Raw genomic sequence first — 20,331 nt, forward strand, 5'->3', positions numbered from 1 at the left:
CAATAATTTACGATTTACCTGGGTATTATTGACGATATCACTCTGTACTATATACCTACGTGTCTGAACGCGACACTGACCGTCTTATAGTATATTGTTTGCTAGGCGGACGTGTAAAAATTATTACGCAAACGGCGTCGTCGTAATAAAACAAAAGTAAAAAACAAAACACGTAATCCGTTGGCGATATATAACGATAATAATAAGTATTATTATTTTATACCTAATTTGTAGTGCGCACGCGCCGCGAATTACGGGCCGCACAGTGCGGCGCAATTAATATTATTAGATGTATTACGCGCCGCTCAGTCTACGGGTCATCGGATAGTGAGCACAGGGACTGTGTATGCAAATTGATCGTTTGTAACAGCAATACCTAATAATATTGCAGTGTTTCGAGACAATAGCCGCTTCGTAATTAGAAAAGGTCACTGCCGCAACCGCAGACGCTATATTATTATACCTGTATAACCAGTGTATTACCTATATATATTATTATTATTATCGTACAATATACGATTTACGCTCGACTATAAACCCGTGTACATACGATATTATAATGCACCACGTGCGATTTAATTAATAACGCGTACAATACCGACACCCTTGACGATACGTATCGCCCCTCGCAATCGTCATCGTCCGTCGATGTCCGACGGTGTTGCTCAACGAACGTTCGGACGGTCGTGTACACAACGTGCCCGCTAATGTTATGCGACCTCGAGTCACGGTCCAAATACTGTCGTATAGTGTGAAGTGTACTATATGGTGTGCTCAGCGACGAGTTTACGATGGGCCAAGGTGCGATCTAAATGTTTGATTAAGAAAAAAAACTACGTATCGCATGACGCGCAGCATCCGGCGCGTGTGTGTTTCTCGGAGATTTTCCAGCTGTTCGCAGAATCGACATAGTAACGGTTTTATGTCGTGTACCCGTATAAAATTTTCCTGGAAAGCTACTCGTAAAGCAAACACTTCCTCCGTCAACCCATAAGCCACGGTTTATAATAATAATAATAATAGTATGTGAGACCCGAGTACTACAATAGGTGCAGCTAATGTTTTAAGTACCTATTTTAACTGACCCGTTTTTCACTGTGTGTGAACGTTACAGGAAAATCGTTGTAATTATTATTATTTTTTTTTTAATCTTTTCCATAATATGATGGTGTACACTGTACAGTGATTTTTACTAAAAAAAATGAAATAAAACGAATATGTATTTACAAATTTATTAGTCTAGTTGACTCAAACTTAATAAAAAATAATCACCTAATAAGAATGGCTTATACTTTATAAAAAGGAATAGGTTGTATTTTTTAACAATTTTTAAAAAAAAAAAATGAAAATTCCACAATCACTATATGAAATCAAATGGTTATTACAAATATTATAATTATAACTATAACTGATTTTCAACATGAGCATTCGATTAATATTTTCTCTGTGTCAACTTGAATGGTTTTGAATTTCATTTTTTAAACTTGATTTAATCTTTTACATTAACTTTCCCACCTTTTTGTGCAATATGTATATAATATTATAATTTAATATAGAGACAATTATGAATTAATGCATAATATTACGCCGGGCCCGATCGTCAAATTTACATGCTCTGGTTTTCTCAAACCGTTATTCACGACCGACCAAAGTGATTACGTATATATACGTATACGTATATATTATATTTTATATCTATGCGGTAAATAAAATTAAAAAAAAAATGGATTTGGCCGGAAAACCGTTTTACGTCATAACTGGCGCCGTGTCCTATTGATTTTGGCGATTGGTGGTAAATACATCACATTATATTATTATAAAATAATATTGTTATTATGTTTATATTATAGATAATTCGATGTCGGCAGCATCGATGAAAATTATACAGGATAATTAACCAATTATTATAGTCACCACCGGTTTATCCTTTAATTAGATTATGGCCCACTACGACGGCTTGTGGTAATAACATTGACTCAAATTCACTGTTTAAATTAAAAGATCCTTTGTATTATAAATTGTTAATCAGACGATATTTTAAAAATAATTTGTATGTACCTTAATTGAAATCAACCTAATCTATCTAATCTAGCCATGGTACATGAATGAAATAATTTTGGTCACACGAATTAAAATAATAAATAATTTACACTTGACTCAACCACGCGCAATCTTCCATTAAAGTCTCTCGGCGCCAAATTTCGATATATGACATCATATTATATAATATATTTAATATTATGTATACTTCTCGTAGTTTATACAGCAGTGTATAGGTAATTATTTGAACATCATACAAATATATTATAACGCTCTTACGGATTTGGTTGACGTCGTAAAAATATGGTACATAGATCTTATGAAGAAGTTGGTTAAGTTTAATCAGCAGGCCATATGTAAATAGACTGGAATTCAGCGAAGAAATCGACTATATATATTATAATGCAATTTTATTAATTAAACAAATTAGGTTTAATATTATTTGCAGTTTTCGTTGTTCTGTACACAAAAATTATTAGATATTGAATCGGTTCTGTCTATAGATTGGTTAATAAAAAATAGATTAAGACCAATTGTTAGCCCTTCTGATGGAAAAGTTTAGAGTACATTAAATTTACGAGGAAACTCGTGAGGAGCATCAGCCTTAATTTGAATCAAGGGAACAAATACACTCGATTAAGATCAGCGGCCAATGCAGTTCAATAAAATTATTTTGAATCAGATCGATCGATTTCAAATGGCGTTAAGTATAACTATAATAATAAGTAGGTAGTCACTATAATTATATTGATTGGACTAAAAACATAATATTATACATCATTTTACTGCAAAGTACTGGAAGTTATATTTATTCGATTTTACAGGATAATACCTAAGCATATATTATATTGTATACAAATCTACGTCCGGCCTACGGAGACGGACGGGCGACAGGACACATCGCGCCATTCTTTGGTTTCCTATCGAACGGTATTTCTGCAGTGGAACGAGAACAATGTGCAAACACACATCCGTACACCTATATACACGCACACACATGCTTATATAATAGTTAGGTACACGTTACATACCTATAAATACATAATATAGGTACTACTGTATAGGTCGGAGCCAAAGTTCCGTGTTGTCACGACCGATATAAAAAAACGCGATGAAAAAACAACAATAAGAAAAAAATTACAACGGTTTAATATTTCTCCGCAAACAATAATATAATATTATAACGTTTGATATTATTATATTATTGTACATTTGTATAATATACACACACGCGCGCGCGCGTAAAGGACGAGAACACAATATCGTTTTGTTCATTTCGGTGTGTACAGTTATGCGCGTACCAATATGTGTACAAATATTATTATTGTCGTATAGGTATGTGTGTAATGTATAACACATGAAACGTACGTGCTTATATATGAGATATTATCATCATTACGGTCGTGTATGCTCGAAATCGGACACACGCGAAACGATCGCGGTGCAAAAATCATATCGTTATTGTTGTATATTATATACACCTACCTAGCTATTTTTATTATGACGTGTGGGCATGATGTATGTAACAATAATAATATTATAACACATTTAAGAAACTGTATTTGCACACTGTGACAGTGGTGAATCGGATGTACACAATCAAATAATAAAGTAATATGTCTACGCGTAGTACCTACATCACATAATAGTGTTGTCCGTGCCAATTTATTATCATCATTATCATCGGTTCGAAGTAGGTATGTGTGTGTATAGTTGTCATTTTTCGTCTCGTTCTTCGATACACACACACACACACACACACATACACATACGGAGCGTTAAGTCTCCAAGTGTACATATGTATTATAGTATACAATGTACAAAAATAATTCGACGATAGTGTTATAATATGGTGGAGAGGGGGGGCACGGCGTCGGAGAGAGACACGAGACGAACGAGGACATTGACGCGAGTCCGCCAACGGAATTTACCGATCGGCAGAGATCGCGATCGCTCGCGCCGAATGCGAATGTAAAATAATAATAATAATAATATAAAAGAGAGCAAACAAGTGCGCGCGCGGAACGGGGCTCGGTGAGATGATGATAAGAGGAGAAGAACGACTCTACAACACAATACCGATGTTATTATGTATGTGTGTGTGTGTGTACGTATAATACATAGGTACACACCGCGGTCGTGGAAGATGTCAATGACAAACGACAATATAGTGCAACGCGGCTGTGTGCAGCACCTGTTTCCCATCGAAATCTCACGAACCAAATAAAAGTGCCCCATTGTTATAACAATCGATAACGTGACGAATTCGCTCGGCATTGTGTGCCGGCAGCAAATATACAAGCCGCAAAACACATTTTATATTATTTTATTACTATTATATTGTTATTATTATTATTATTATATTGCTTGCCGCCACCGGTTTCTTCCTATTCCATCGTTCCACGGCCGAGACGACTTACTCGGTATAGGTATGTATATAATAAGTACATACAACGTAATATCGTTATACGCTGTTCCATCTCCCGTTTCTCGTCTAGTTTTCGTCTTCCCTTCGAGTCTTCATCTAGCTGTACATACATTTTTAACACTGCCACCCACCGTCGATTCGTACGTTTTCATTTTATTATATATATATATAGGTCCTGTTCGCAATTCATTCCTCCTCATTATCACTATCAATCATCCAATAAAATTATTGTCATAAGGAAAAAAAATAATAATAATATACAGTTATATTCCCGTTTTATCGGCGTCATAATATTGTTTACCATCAAATAGACAGTGTATTTATCTCTCTCTCTTTCTATCTCACACAAACAAGCTATATTAATATCTATTACCATTACACGTTATTAACGAACACCGATTTCGCGCACGTAACTGCTAACGACGTCACGAAAAATTCCTCTTTTTTTATTTTAAAGATGATTGTGACCAATACTTTATTTAGACCTTTCGAAATCAGTGACGATTAAGACTGCACTTTTTTTTGGATTATACATATCGTTTGGGGAAAAAGGGTCTCTACACTTAAACTGAATAATGTGTATAATATACAAATTACGAATTTTAGAATTTTAACACTCAAAAAGTCGTATGACTCTCAATATAGTGAGTAGTGGTTACACTTAGTATGACATAATGAGAACACGTCTTCACAATCAGTACATAGATCACATCAGGTACCTAATAGTCAATTATTTCAATTTTTAGTTTATACAAAGTATTTTTAAATATTTATTACGTTATGTGCTGCAGATATAATTTCGACGACATCCATAAAAGAGGGTTAATATTTTATTATGTTATATATTATAGTTTAAGGATACAGGAATTTTTCAATCGACAAAAAAATCGGAATGTTTGATAGATACTTCGGAAAACTACAAGTCACGTAGGTATATCCGAATCTATATGGTGTATATGAATGAGTTTTTTTCAGTTTATTATTATTTTTTTTTTTTTGCCAAACGAGGTACGTATCGTGACGCACATCGGTTTTTGAATTAAATTCTGTGTAACAGTGCCCATTGTGTGGTGTGTCACAGCGGCAACTGACCGCGCTATAACGACTTTTGGTAATTTTATTCCCATGGGACTTTGTTTCACAAACTATATAATAATAATAATAATGTAATTTAATTTTGTATCTTCTATATTATATTGTAATTACATCCGGTTGTTAAGAGGTGACGGTGACGATGACATGTCACGTAACTTTATAAACGATTCATTAATTTTGGTACTCTTCCGGTCAAAATCCAGTCATCGATGGTTTAAAAATAAAAGTCATTGGCATCATTGATCGTCTACGACCTTACTCATATTATGCCAACCACATAATATTATGAAGTGTTGATGAAAGAGATAAATCGTCTTCATTATGGCAAATATACCTATAAAATTCCTGATCGCGGCAGACCGCAGAATAAATTGTCTAACGTTTTAAAACCGAAATCTAGAAATTACGGGACTGGATCGAACGTGGTTCTATATGGCATATGCTATAAATCTTCACATAGAAATAGAACATACGTGTGCTATATTTGTCACGGTAACATCTAAAACCTTAACTCGGTTATTGGCAGATTATGTAGAATACGACTGTAATGTACTGTATCCGTTAAATAATAATATCATATTATACACGAACATTTCTGTAGGAAAAAACATTACAGAGATGTCGCCATATAAAATACAATGCCGGAATAAATAATACATCTTATCACCGCATAACAACAACATAAGTCGTACACTCGTACGTATCTAATCCCAGTGAATAAATAATTTTATAACTGGACCGAATCTTACGAAAATAACAGACCGAGCGATATGCTAGAGAAACCTAGTGTGACTCGTGGTCAGATAGAAAAGAAATCCGGTCATACGAGGAGTGCATACCTACTGTTTTATCGTAAGTACCTACTCAATGTAAAATTAATGGGAAAAAACAGTGGGCCTTTGACATGTATCAACGGTGTGATCTGCTGTGATAAATAAAACATTTTTCTGAAAGCCGATAAGTAAATTGCGACAAAAAAAAATGTCATTACAACTGTACAATTACTCGTAAAATTAAAATTGTCATAAGACACTTCGGTACACGCGCGACGCATATTTCTTTATTAACATATTATAATACTTATAACATTATACTTATAATATGAAATTAGAGAAGCGAATACGTGAATATACTTAAGTATGATATGAAAACAGAATGCGTGTGGTATAATATTATGTTATTTTAATGACACGATATTTGAATAGAAAAAGTGCATTAAGAAACGGTTTTGCGTGCACTCACATTACTCACAGGTACTTATTTTATACCTATAATATACATAATATTATTGTGATATTGGAATAAGACACTGGCAGTTACGGTATACGACGGCCGAATAATAATTGCCCCATGAAGTTGATACTCTTAATTTGTTGACCGGAATGGAAAAGAAAAATTGTACCCACCTATTATTATACACCGTATATTTAAATACTTAAAAACAAAAGTTTACAAGTTACGGCTGTTCGACCGACCGCAAATGGATGGGAAAAACAATACATAATACGCGAATGTCAATGACAAATATAACAACAATAATAATATACCCCAGTTGACCATCGACAAGCCATTGGTGAGTGGTGACCATAATGATGACAATAATAATAATATTATTATAATAGGATTACAGTACAGATACCGCAACACTATTATCGGTCGTGCTATAGCCTGCGATTGACTTGCGCATATTATTATAACCATTTCTTTAGGAAAATTGTTGGCTTTGATTTTTTTTTTTTTTTTGCACATTAGAAAACACCATTACCGTTAGTAATAATATATTTTAATACTTATCATTTTAAATGCCTGCTGAAGTCAAAATATTATTGCTTTAAAATTAAGCTCAACTCTTCTTAATTATAATTATATTTAACTTTATAAATTTTAGTTAGGTGTGATAAAAATGTTACTATTCTATACTTATAAAATCATTTAATATATTAACGCTATGCGTGCAGTGCAATATTTATATATTGCTATCAATAATTTACAAAGACGGTACTATTATAATATTATATATGTATCTATTCTTATTAATAATAAAATAATGAAAAAATGAACTAAATTCAAAATATTATTAACTCTTTTATTTATTATTATTTTTTTTTAATAAAATATAATATAAAGTAAATATCCTATAATATTTCTAAATTCAGTATTAAACTAAACCACAATATACTTAGGTATCTAATTAATAAATAACTCGTGGTGTACTATAACAACCACTTAAAACTTGTATTTCTAATGTCTATACAATTAAAAATTTTAAAAGCGATTACTAATTATGATTTTTATTTTGAACCATTAAGCCAGTTTTTTTACATAATAGTAATAATATAGAGCACATACGACACTGAGCTACTGCTTCATCATTTAGTATTATTCAATATTTTTATATGAAATATAAGTAAGTAATTTGAAAAAATGATAAAATGAATTATTTTAATTTAATTTGTGTTCTTTGCAATTATCACGCGAGAATAATGAAACGTGAATACGTTTATCAGTAAATTTTCAACCCAGTCACGATTATTTCTTTTAAAAAATTACACATAAATATTATATACTAATATAATATAAATACTAACAAATCTGAATTATGTTATGTTATTACATTGAGTTGTTTGTGTGTGTAATTTATGTATGTATGTTACGGACATTATTTTTACGGTTCGAATGCGAAATATATTATGTAAATCATTCGCGCTAAATACACCTATATTTATTCAAATGTATTACTTCTACAATGTCATGGTTTTAAATCGCAAAAAACGTTACAATAAAATAGGTACTCTTACAGTGCCAGCCGTACTATAATACAACACAGTATCACACATCACTTCCCTTTTCACCGTCGAAACGGTACTTTTTAAGATTCTGACCGGAAGAACACTATCATTGCAATAGTATACAATAAGCATTTATTTATTTTTTTTATCGGCAGATAAAGGATATTATTATATAGGTTATACAATCGCACTACCAAATCAATTGAAAATAGGTTGAAGATTACTCTTTAGTACATTACTTATATATAAGCAAGTATCAAGTGCTCATATAGTGCAGAACAGCAGAACTGCATCAACAAACATCTAAACGTACCACTGATGCAGTTTAATGCAATTACTACGAATTCGATGTATAGTTGTTTTCGTTCGTGAGCTAATGTAATTCAATTTTAACTATAGTATAATATAAGATAACTTTAAAATATAAAATTCCAATATTAAACGTTCAATGTTTAGATAAAGGTGCATTATGTTTTAAATTAAAAAATATGAAATAAAAGATATATATATATATATATTATATAGTTTGAGGGGTTTCTCAATATTCCTATAATTAATTTCTCAAACGACCGTCAAAAAATAAAAATAAAAACAGCAAAACAACAGATGTTCTATGTTTGAAATTCCAGTTTTTGAAATTCAATAACAATAGTAATGACTTTGAGTTCGATATAATAACACGTCTCGAACACACCCACGGGAGTTGAACTCACTTAAAATCAAAGCAGGTATTAGGGCGAAAGTCCACTATTTTTATGGTATACTTTTTTTTTTACATTTTCTAGATGTAATAAGTTATGAATAATAGCGTATTTTTGGTATAACATAAAAAATAAAACCACTTAATACAAATAATTGTCCAATACAAAGGCGCAGGTTCGACGTCGGCGTGAGCATAAATCGAATTGTACCTGATAACTACATGAGTGTGTGCATGGACATTACAATATTATTAATCAAGCCAATTGGGTATATTGATTTTCATATGAAGCTATAATAATGTAAGACTATGATAATAATAATATTATTATTATTAAGACTGTTGTTTGGTGAGTGTTTTTTCTTTAAGATACTGTGTATAATTATTTTTCTATTAATAAAACGAGACAAATTTGTAATGCGTTATTTATTATTACCCCGTTCACAATGAATGATCTCGTTTATTGTCATTATTTTTGGAATACAATAAGAGCCGTTTAAATCAAAAATAAACGTACCCATGGAAAAAAACATGTAATTGGATCCGAATTTTTTGTTATTCTCATATAATACAAAACGATAATTATATCTAAAGTCATGAAAAAACGATTCAGAAAAAAATATATAATACTACCCACGGTATCATTGCACCACTCGATGTCAGGGAAAAATTAAATCAGTAAGCGCATAATACTAATAAAGAAAACGCCAACACGTCCATATAAATAGTTTGTTATACACTATTTGTTAAAAACCATATGGAGGTAACAAAAACCCCTCGAGCTATATAATTTTAGTGAAGAAACAAAAATTTCAACATACAAATTGAAAAACATTGACTGTCAAATATCAAAAAATAGATATGAATTTGTGCATATAAAAAAGCTTTCTTATTTTTATAAGATTTCTTGATTATCCAGCAAATGATAACTAATACCTAGGTACTAACGTAGGGTTACTTTGAATATATTTACGTTTTAAATTTTCATTATCATAAAAAAGTCATAAAAATTGCCTATATAAAATCCCTTAAATAGCTCAATCATCCGACCATGGCAATGACGAGAAAAAAAATAACTTATGTATAATTAAAAAAAAATTATCTCATAGTTGTGATACGTAACCATATATTAAAACATACTGCAATATTATCAACTCAATATGTATAGTTTGGCGATTAATGATTACGAAATATCTTATAGATACTAAGCATCTTTGTGCATAAAAATATAAACTATTATATCACAGTAATTCAGAACTCAGAAATCGTAACATATCATTTCCTAGTTGCAAGACTTTTTGATAATAGAACAATCCGAGCCGTGTATTTTCACAATCGTTTATAATCATTATTTATTTGTTTTATAATATATACTATATAGTTTATATTATGTCTAATCGAATTACCAAAATTAGTTTAATTTGTATACTCATTTTAATATTAATTTAGAGTTAATTAAAGTATGCACATTTGAGAAAGAAAAAGTAGTTTTGATAATAATTTCTAAAATTAGAACAGTAGAACAGTATTATATAATATTGTTAATACAATTATAATGGCGAATAGACAATAGTTATAAATATGTTTATTTTGAATATATAATTCAGATATCAAATTATTACGTTTGATATTCAATAACATTTATGAAAATATTTTACTCGAGTATAATGAGCACTTAAAAAATAAGATCAAAAAAATATATAAGAAGCGATAACTTTTTTTCAATACAACAATGCAGATATGAAATATGATACTTGTTACGACTTCCAAACACTGATCCACGCACTTTAGGCAGCAAAATGATAATATTGAACACATTTTACAAAAAAATAATTAAACCGTTGTCTTACCTGAATCAGTAATAACGTAAACGCCGCGTACTGGCATCTGTAAAAAAACAAAAAAAAAATCTCATTAAATATGTATACCAATATTCTAGAAGGTATAATATAATAACGTATAAATATTATAATTAAAAATAGTAATTATAAAAAAAGAACAAAATAATAAGTTATGTAACTTATGAATATGAAGTTATGTTCAAATGTTATGTTATATTAAATTGTTGTTTAAATAATTATATTATATTATCTATTCTATGGCTTTAACATAATTTAAATACATTTATAGTGGTAAACACTAATCATCAATGAACCAAACGTTAAATATTTTTTAGCTTCAAATCTTCAAATTAATATTTTACCGCCGATCGACTAATCGATTAGTCTGTTCATACAGTATAGTTAGGCCAATCCGATATAATATGAAATATTGATGATGGCTTATAACTGCGATATAATACTGAATAGTGAATACTACTAATAAAATACTATTAATAGCTAGCTTACAATAAGTCGGAAAGGGTCTGCTAGTGATAAGTCTAACCTAACCCAACCCCTAATCTTGTACCTATCAGTTTGGCTGATTATTTTTCCTCAATAGTCAATTATCTGCAGGAAAACACATTTACTTTTTGTTAAGTTTATTCATTACAAATTGAATAAGAAAGTATAACAATGAAACCTTCTCTAATAAACACTGATTCCAAACAGCGGATATCATTAAATAACAGACTTTTTTGGAACAAACTCATATTAACTTTTTACAAACTGAATCCTCTGAATACCGAATAAAATGTCGTCAAACAAGAAGGTCCAGTGTTTTAAGATTTAAAATTTTAACGGTTATAATAATGTAACAAATTATGTTAAACATGTACGAGAAAATTATCAATTATTCGATAATAGATAAGAAATAATTATGTTGAAAACAAAATTGTTTTTACAAATTATATCAATAGTACGGAAAATAATTTTATTTTTCCAAAATAAACACAGACTACATTGATGAGTGTAAACAATAACAGGTGAAGTAAAAACATTAATAACAAATTGTAGCTGATACGATTTTATTTATAAAGAATATTGAATAATATTGACTTTTGTCTGTAAAACTGTTAATACATAATATCTACTTTGAATATACTACTAATAAAAGTGATTAAAAGTCATTATGATAACTGATTTTTGGTATGGATATTGTTTTATTGTTTTATTGTAGGTTTTTAATTCGTTATTAAGGTTTTCATGTGTCACCAATGTTATATTGACGCAATTTATTACTAACATACAAATTATGTATTTGACGTAGACTAGTATAGTGCTCCATACCATTGATTATAAAATATAATATATATTACATTAGTACTATCAATCATTGTTTTAGGTAACATATTGGATTTATGAATAATCAGAGTGATAATGAGTAACTACTATTGACTGTAAATAGTATAAACAAAGTATCAAATGAGTTATATAATCAGAAAAAAAGAAAATTCAATGACAATTTCGAAATCAATAGTTTTAGAAAGAAAAAAATATAGTTGTTGAATTTGTTTATTTTTAAATCGTAATACACGTCATATAGCATTGTATAATAATTCGAGATTGATCATAATATTCACTGTTCTTTTTTTATTAAAGTTCATAAAAAAAATTCTACAAAATTCTAGGCTATAAAAATATATATTTTAATGAATCATGCGAATAAAATAAGACTCAAATATTCTAAGACTAATAACAATATATTTAGTCTACAAGAGTAACAGTATAATTCCAAGACTTCCGTAGATTTGATTTTCTATCATATGCGAACAGCTAACAATGGTTTTTAGGCCTATTGAATAATAATAAAATTTGTGTACTCATCACTACGTATATTTTTCACCGCGGGTGGCACGAGGGTTAACACGCGAAGAACGAGCGCCGCAACGGTAAACCGCTGTTTTACGATGCGTATACAAATATAATAATGATAAATGATAATAATTGAATGCAATATGATTATTAAATTCACGTGGAACGTGTTATTATAGCTCGATTAATTATCGTTGTTGATGGATGGGCGTAAAAAAAATACGACTTTACGGAAAATGACGCGCCTAAAACGCATAGAATGTGTCACGAATTCACGACTTCGTCGTTTATTTTTACGTATATGTATTTATTATATCAAATACACACAAACCGACAATTGTTTATCCGTAATAATAATAATAATAATAATAGTAAGTATTAATGTTTCGTGTTTCAACGGAAAATTGTGATTTAATGGACCCGTTATTAAATGTCTGCACAAACCACCGTACTGTTTATCGCTTAATATGATTATTATTACAGCTTTTTTAATACTATGTTAACAACGTTTTAATTACCCAGTGTCGTCGATTTTATTTTTTTTTATTAAATAATTTCTCTTGCACGACTACCTATATCATATTATGTTCGTAAGTTAAAAACTCTATTTCAGTGAACGGGGCTTTTTGATTTAGTTAAATAAGGAAAATTTATCCCCAAACAACCTAATGATCTCTTTCTCTCTTCTCTCTCTCTCTCTCAATGACTATATATATATATATTACAACAGATCCAAAAGTTTTTCCGAGATTTAGGTTTCGGGAGAATATAAATGCACTGTGCTTTTGAAGTCCAATCCAGCCTTTATTATCGTCGACTGTAATAATGTTATAATAATTGTCCGGAGCGACCTATAATGTATTTTGTATTATAGTCTATAGACGGATACAGGGTAGAAGGAACTGACAGTTGCGTTGGCAGAATCTGTGAGTATCGAAATGCGAATACGTTGCAACGGCGTTTATAATACTATTCAATATCGCTGCATGTTAAAATCGTACGTCAAATTATGATAATTCGCAGACGACTGTATTATTTTGACGAACGGTACACTCGGAAAATACTCCTCGCCACCGACGTGCCACTAGCCTAACTTTGCGGTAACGGTACTGTTCCCGCCACTGGGTTCGTGCCATCGCCGAGATGCGTACCCAACGGACTGGAAAATAGTCTATTTTCATTGTTATTGTTATCATCGTCATCATCATCATTATCATCGTCATTATCATCATCGACGTCGTCGTCCTCGTTATTATTATTACTCACTACTTCTACTATTACACCATTACGCTGTCGCTCGTGAAATATTTTTATTTCTGTAAATCGCGATCGAGATGATCAGCGGAAAGATGATTTCGAGAACAGCGAAATGTTGCACCTATCGTAACTGTTTTGTTATCCCGTAATATTAATGTCACAAAATGTTTTTGTTTTGGATTATTCGATTTTTGAAAATCAGTTGCGGGTTTTCATGAGTACTTTCCAACTTTCCCGCGATGCCCATATACCGATATACCTATGCCCAAAACCATTATTTTATGATAGTTTAAGATGGTTATGAACATTGTTCTTAAAAAAATTGAGCTGATTCAATTTTTAAAAAAAAAATCTATTTTTTATTTTTTGTTGTGTTATAATCTATTCTTAAAAGGTAATCATATGTGTAATATAATAGGTGTACCTATGTGTAAATTGTATGTATATTATCGTCGCTGAACCTAAATCACTTCGTAAAATATATTATGTACCTATCTAAAAAATAATACGTAATACATTTATATTATATACTATAATTCCACCATCATCGCCCTCTTCACCGCTACATAAATTACAGTTCGCTGTTATTCAGCGCCATCGACAAGGTCTGACAAATCAGCCATAAAAACAATGCTGGTTCGTTCGCGGCTCAATAATAAGTAGAACGCGCCAACTACCAAGATACATTTTCCCGATAAAAGTCGTGGCCTACAAAATATTGTAATCTGGCACACTGCGAGCTGATGGTTTTACTTATATAGATACTCGCGAAAAACGTAATCGTGGAACCCGCAAGAGGTGAAAAAATAAGTGGGTTTATAAGGTGTAAAACCGATCAGCCTCGAAACAACCGTCCAGCAAAGTGGTAAATATAAATAATATATATACATTATACATATACGTATTATGTATATTAGATATATTATAGGTAATGCAAAACGACAAGCCGCTTTTTATTTGGGACATTTTTTTCTCCTTTCTCTCCTTCGATTCCGTTCGACACAATGTATCTCTCGTTATACATTTATACATATTGTAAAACATATACGTATACTGCGATAATCTTTTTTTTTTTGGTGTTATATTGTATTTTCATGTTTCTCTTCTCCTGTGATTCTCTATTTCGAGTAGCGATATTGCTGACACTTGAACATTTTCAGTCCAGTTAAAACTTTGGTAATACATTAATAACAAAATGTAGTTAGTAGTTACAAAAATAAATAACATTATCAAAAAAATCAAGCAAATGCCTGTGTGCAGTAAGTTTATACGTATATTGTTATATGATTGATAATATTATATTATAAATTATAATATATTGCATTTTCAACGCGTTTTTTGTAATGTATACGTACCTAACCTATTAGCTTTTCATCATGCATTTTTAGTTTTATGTCATAATACACATCAACCACAATCCTCTTCACAGACGATAATATAGATTATAGTGTGTCACTGACGAGTGATTCTTTTTCATATATATAGGAGTGCGGGAAATGTCTAACAAAATTAAATGCTATGTGATGGTTATTGGATATATAAGAAAAAAGATAATATTAGATCAAATATGAAAAAATAAAAATAAAAAATTTAGACCTTTTAAACTTAATCTATTTTCTATTGTTTGTTAATAATTATAATACTAAAAATCATGTAATAATATATTTAAACAAACATTTTAAATTCTCACCAAATTTAATGTAGGTAGTTACCATACACCTAACCTAACCTACCTAACGAAATACTATTGTCTACTTATTTGTCTTATTTTATCGAACGAAGTCAGATAAAAATTATACGGAATTAATAACTGAAAACGGCAATGCAGTATAATATAAAATCGCCATCATAAAAAAATCCAAACAAATTACCTTAACCTAGAAAATCGCGCAAAACCGCATAAAATGTATTTTCCGAACGCGGAACAATAAAATCGTATAATATACAATTAAACAATGGTATGAGAAAAAGAAAACGCGAAAAATGATCTATAATGTAATTAGAGCGATCACAAGCTATATAATTACTCTTAAATTGATGTACCAATGATGTGTTTTTTTTTAACAATACATCGAGACCTGCAGCGATTTATATTTAAAACCGTTTCAACACTTTATTTCAGTCGATTCATTATTCGGTTACATTATGGTTGGAACAACGTTAACTGTACAATAGGTATATTTAATTTATTTTTTCGAGTTTTCCGCCGTAGACGTATATTTTTTAGATAACCAATATTATAATGTTACTGCAAAGTACTTATATCACCTGTCTACACGTGAATTTTTTTTTGTAAATAATAATATGCAGGCTATGTATTCCTATTGTATCATTTATATTATTTTAACGTCACAATTAATAACATCATAGTTTATTCTATACCACAAAAGTAAAGTCTGCCACAAGAAAATAATTTTACAGGAGAAATATTTAAAAATATATATTATTAGGTATCTATCAATAGATATAATGAGTACATGGACATTGGATTAAATTGTTGATAGTCAGAACTTGAAATTTATATATACATGGTTTTTTTACAAAAAATTACAATTTAGTATCAACAAAAAAATAACGTGTGGCGGTCGATTTAGACTTAATTGATATACTTATAATTTTATTTTATTATTTCTATTTTTTCAATTAATAATGTACATAACAATACAGTATATATAAATTAACTTTCTTATTCATATTTATTCACCTAATTGGTATTTTTGATGTAATAAGCAGCTGCCCAAACGGTTTACGCCGTTACGCCCAAAATATTAAATGATAAGCAGTTAGATAATATGACGAGTGAATGTAAATGTTATAATAATAGACTACCGTAAAACCATTACCTATCATAATATAGAAAAATACAAGCTGTTGATTGTGTACTATTTACCATTTTTAGGTACATCTTTGCTATAGATATACTACCATACATTGGTTTACAATAACTGTACATAAAATACTTCAATAATATTATTTTGTATGAACATTTATAATATTATGATTCAGAAGAAAATTGTGCATACTGTACTACACTACGAGTATTGTTATAGATATTCAAGGACTCTCATTAGTTTACCTCTAGCTATGATGCTATATATAAAATTAATTCATGGTAATTAGACTTAAGGTTTAACACACTTCAAAAAGTTTACAAAAAGAATATTTCGATGATGGATTTAATTCGTTTTTAAAAAATGGACTTGCGTTATTTTACTTCTGTGGTACAGTGTGGTTTCGTTGCATTTGATAGATATAGATTAGTCCGTGTTCGTAATAATGTGTACACGCGTTTATACAGCATAACGCCATAACATGAAGTGACGTTATGAAATAAAATAATTAACACTGAGATGGATCGTGTAATATGAGTACCCGCGCACCGTGGTCATTATATTATTATTAGGTATTGCATCAACCGAATAACGTGGTGTTTCGTAATTTATCATTATACTTTTAATAATCCGTTACGGTACTGTTGACTCTATGACGAATAATATCATCATCGTCGTTGTAGACACATGCTCATCTACGTGCGACTCCTAAATACCCATCGCTTGTACAATTATACTGTGTACATGAACATAATTATCGTCGATTATATATGTATCATTATTATTATTTAATACAATATTACGCGTTTTGTATTATTCGACGATGATAGAGTATAAAATAAATAATATAATACCATTATTATAATTTGTATTTTATAAAACGACCAGAGCACTTTATTTATAACATTATTACAGTAGTAGCGGTCGTTTCCCTTGTCCGTACGCCAACGCCACGCATAATATTAGACCGTGAGTATCTAGTACCTATCTATACCCTTCTTCAAAAGCTGACTAAATCGGCTTGGTCATCGTCATAGTACGCGATCACTATAACCATTATTATTATTGGTATATCCGATAATGATGTAATAATAATGATATAATATTGTCATGTGTGTGATTTTTATTTTCCGAGCTACCTACCTATTATTATAATATAATTCGTATATGCGACAAACAATTTGTTACCAATAATCCGAATGACACGGCGACCGATCGACACAATGCGTGCTCATTATTATTATTTGTATTACATCGTGAGACTGGACATTACCTACCTAATAGTTATATTATGTATATATATTATCGTATTATATACAATGCCCGTGGGCGTTTGATGGAAAGGCTATAAAATAACATAGCTGAATATTTCTTACGCCGCCAAAAGAGACGATCTTCAACACATCCGTACGATTATAATGGAGGTATTGTTATTTGATCGGAAAATAAGTTAAATACGCTCGAAAAACTAAACATACCATTAATAAATATTATCACACGTATGATGATAATATATACTTATAGTAATATGAAATTGAAAATACTCACATAAGATAAAAATCAGATAGGTACATCTATTTGAAAAGGAATTTAAAAACTTTTAAAATTTTAAAATTGCTATTAATTCTAATATAATAATAATACTAATTAATAGTTTGAATATTATTTATTATTATATTACAATAAGATGTTTTAAGATCATAGTAAGTTAGCCTAACCATAATTATAACTTTGTAATATATATTGGTGTGAGACAAACTGCATGCGGTGAAACACCTTGTATTTGTATACATATAATACAATACATTTATGTATATCTGCTATATAATATATACATATGATGCCTAACGATTTAAACTGGCTTACACTATAAACTCGTCGTTATAATATTATAGAACATCGATGATATTGTGATGAACGATGTATCTATACATACACCTACCTACCTTAATACGATAATAATAATAATAATAATATAATAACATGTATAAATGTATTGATACTGCGCGTATGCTTAGTGATTCCGATTCGTCATAGACGTCGATCGTAACCTGCACGAGGTTTGCGATCATGATGTTTTAACAAACATACCTACCATAATATAAACAGGTAATAACTATATGTAATATGTATATGCGCGCGCGTGTGTGTGTGTACTATAATAGCCGGAGAAGATACGAGTTGTGTATTTTTTTTTTCCGCGTCCATTCTCTACCGAACGGAACACCAGAGCGAACGTAATAATATTATGTGCGCGCAAACACGATATTCGTTTGATCTACATATTATTATTTATATGTATATAATGTGCATAGATACGTGCACACGGCCGTCGGGGTGTAAATCGTTTTACTGTTATGCAGCGTATAATAATTACAACTATTATACCGTCTTACGAAATCCGTGGCGTTACGGATGGCGGTACAACGATATAATATACCGATATTATTCTATATAATATCGTTTTCACAGCCCAAATCAAATCGAAAATATTTTTTTTTCGTTTTCAAAATATCTCACATGGAAATTTGTATCTTCTTGATCGGAAAAATAATATTTATAATATAACAAGTAGGATACCCGTTGGGAATTGTTGATTCGGTGGTTATAGCGGTCCACAGCAGTGTTAATATTGTTTTAAAATATTAATATACCTATTAAATTATATTACCTACCGCGAACACAGCATGTTCTGTATGGATATTTATGAACGAACGACGAATCGAATAATATAATGAATTGTCCCGCTGTGCATACAAAGCCCGTGAAAATGGACAAATCGTAATATTAAAGGTATACACATAGGATCGTTTTCATTAAATTATTTACTTTAAGACTATAAGCTATATCCGTTTGGGAAAATTTGGAAATGGAAATAATATTTTGTTAATAATATAATACCCATTCTTATACGCAAAGTTCGAGCAGGGAGGAAGTATCGACTGGGTACAAATATTAAAATAAAAAGGAATATTACGATGCATTTTTAACAGAATATTATTATAAAAAATAAGATTAACAGTATGTAGAAAAAAATAAAACGTTTACTTCAGCGCTATCAATTTATTGTATTGTATACAAATATCTATATAGTACACCTATCCTATATTACAAACAGATACAATGTATGGTATACATAACTATAAAAATCACATGATATTTTATCGATGGTCAAATTAAAATTATTTTTTCTCAAAATCTTTTTACAATAGCATTAACCCGTACTTGGAATTGGATTTGCTTATGTATGTGTTTTGTATAGTCATGCATTTTCAGTGAAAAAAATACGATATGTCGTAAATAAATTAGGAAATCGAATATTGTATATTTTCAAAAATATTTACCTTATAACATAGACATAAAAGCGACACGCGTCGTTTATAATAAGTCCGCAGACCGCAGGCGGAGTTTGCGACATTAATACAACTTTCGACGTTTCAGTTACGCGAATCGTTTCAACGAAAAAATAAAAAAAGCAAAGTATACCGGAATAGAT

The 20,331-nt window shown here is 30.3% G+C and overlaps 1 protein-coding gene across 1 annotated transcript in view; it reads right to left on the reverse strand.

The window, feature by feature from the left end:
• LOC114126475 (uncharacterized) overlaps positions 1 to 20,331 on the reverse strand; it is a 73,916-nt gene that overhangs the window by 44,629 nt on the left and 8,956 nt on the right. Inside the window, exon 2 of the mRNA XM_027990432.2 lies at positions 10,903 to 10,939. Coding sequence (XP_027846233.2) covers positions 10,903 to 10,939 — 37 coding nt within the window. The remainder of the gene's footprint in view (positions 1 to 10,902; positions 10,940 to 20,331) is intronic.

Source organism: Aphis gossypii, chromosome X, assembly GCF_020184175.1.
Source record: "Aphis gossypii isolate Hap1 chromosome X, ASM2018417v2, whole genome shotgun sequence".
In the NCBI taxonomy this organism is placed as follows: Eukaryota; Metazoa; Arthropoda; class Insecta; order Hemiptera; family Aphididae; genus Aphis; species Aphis gossypii.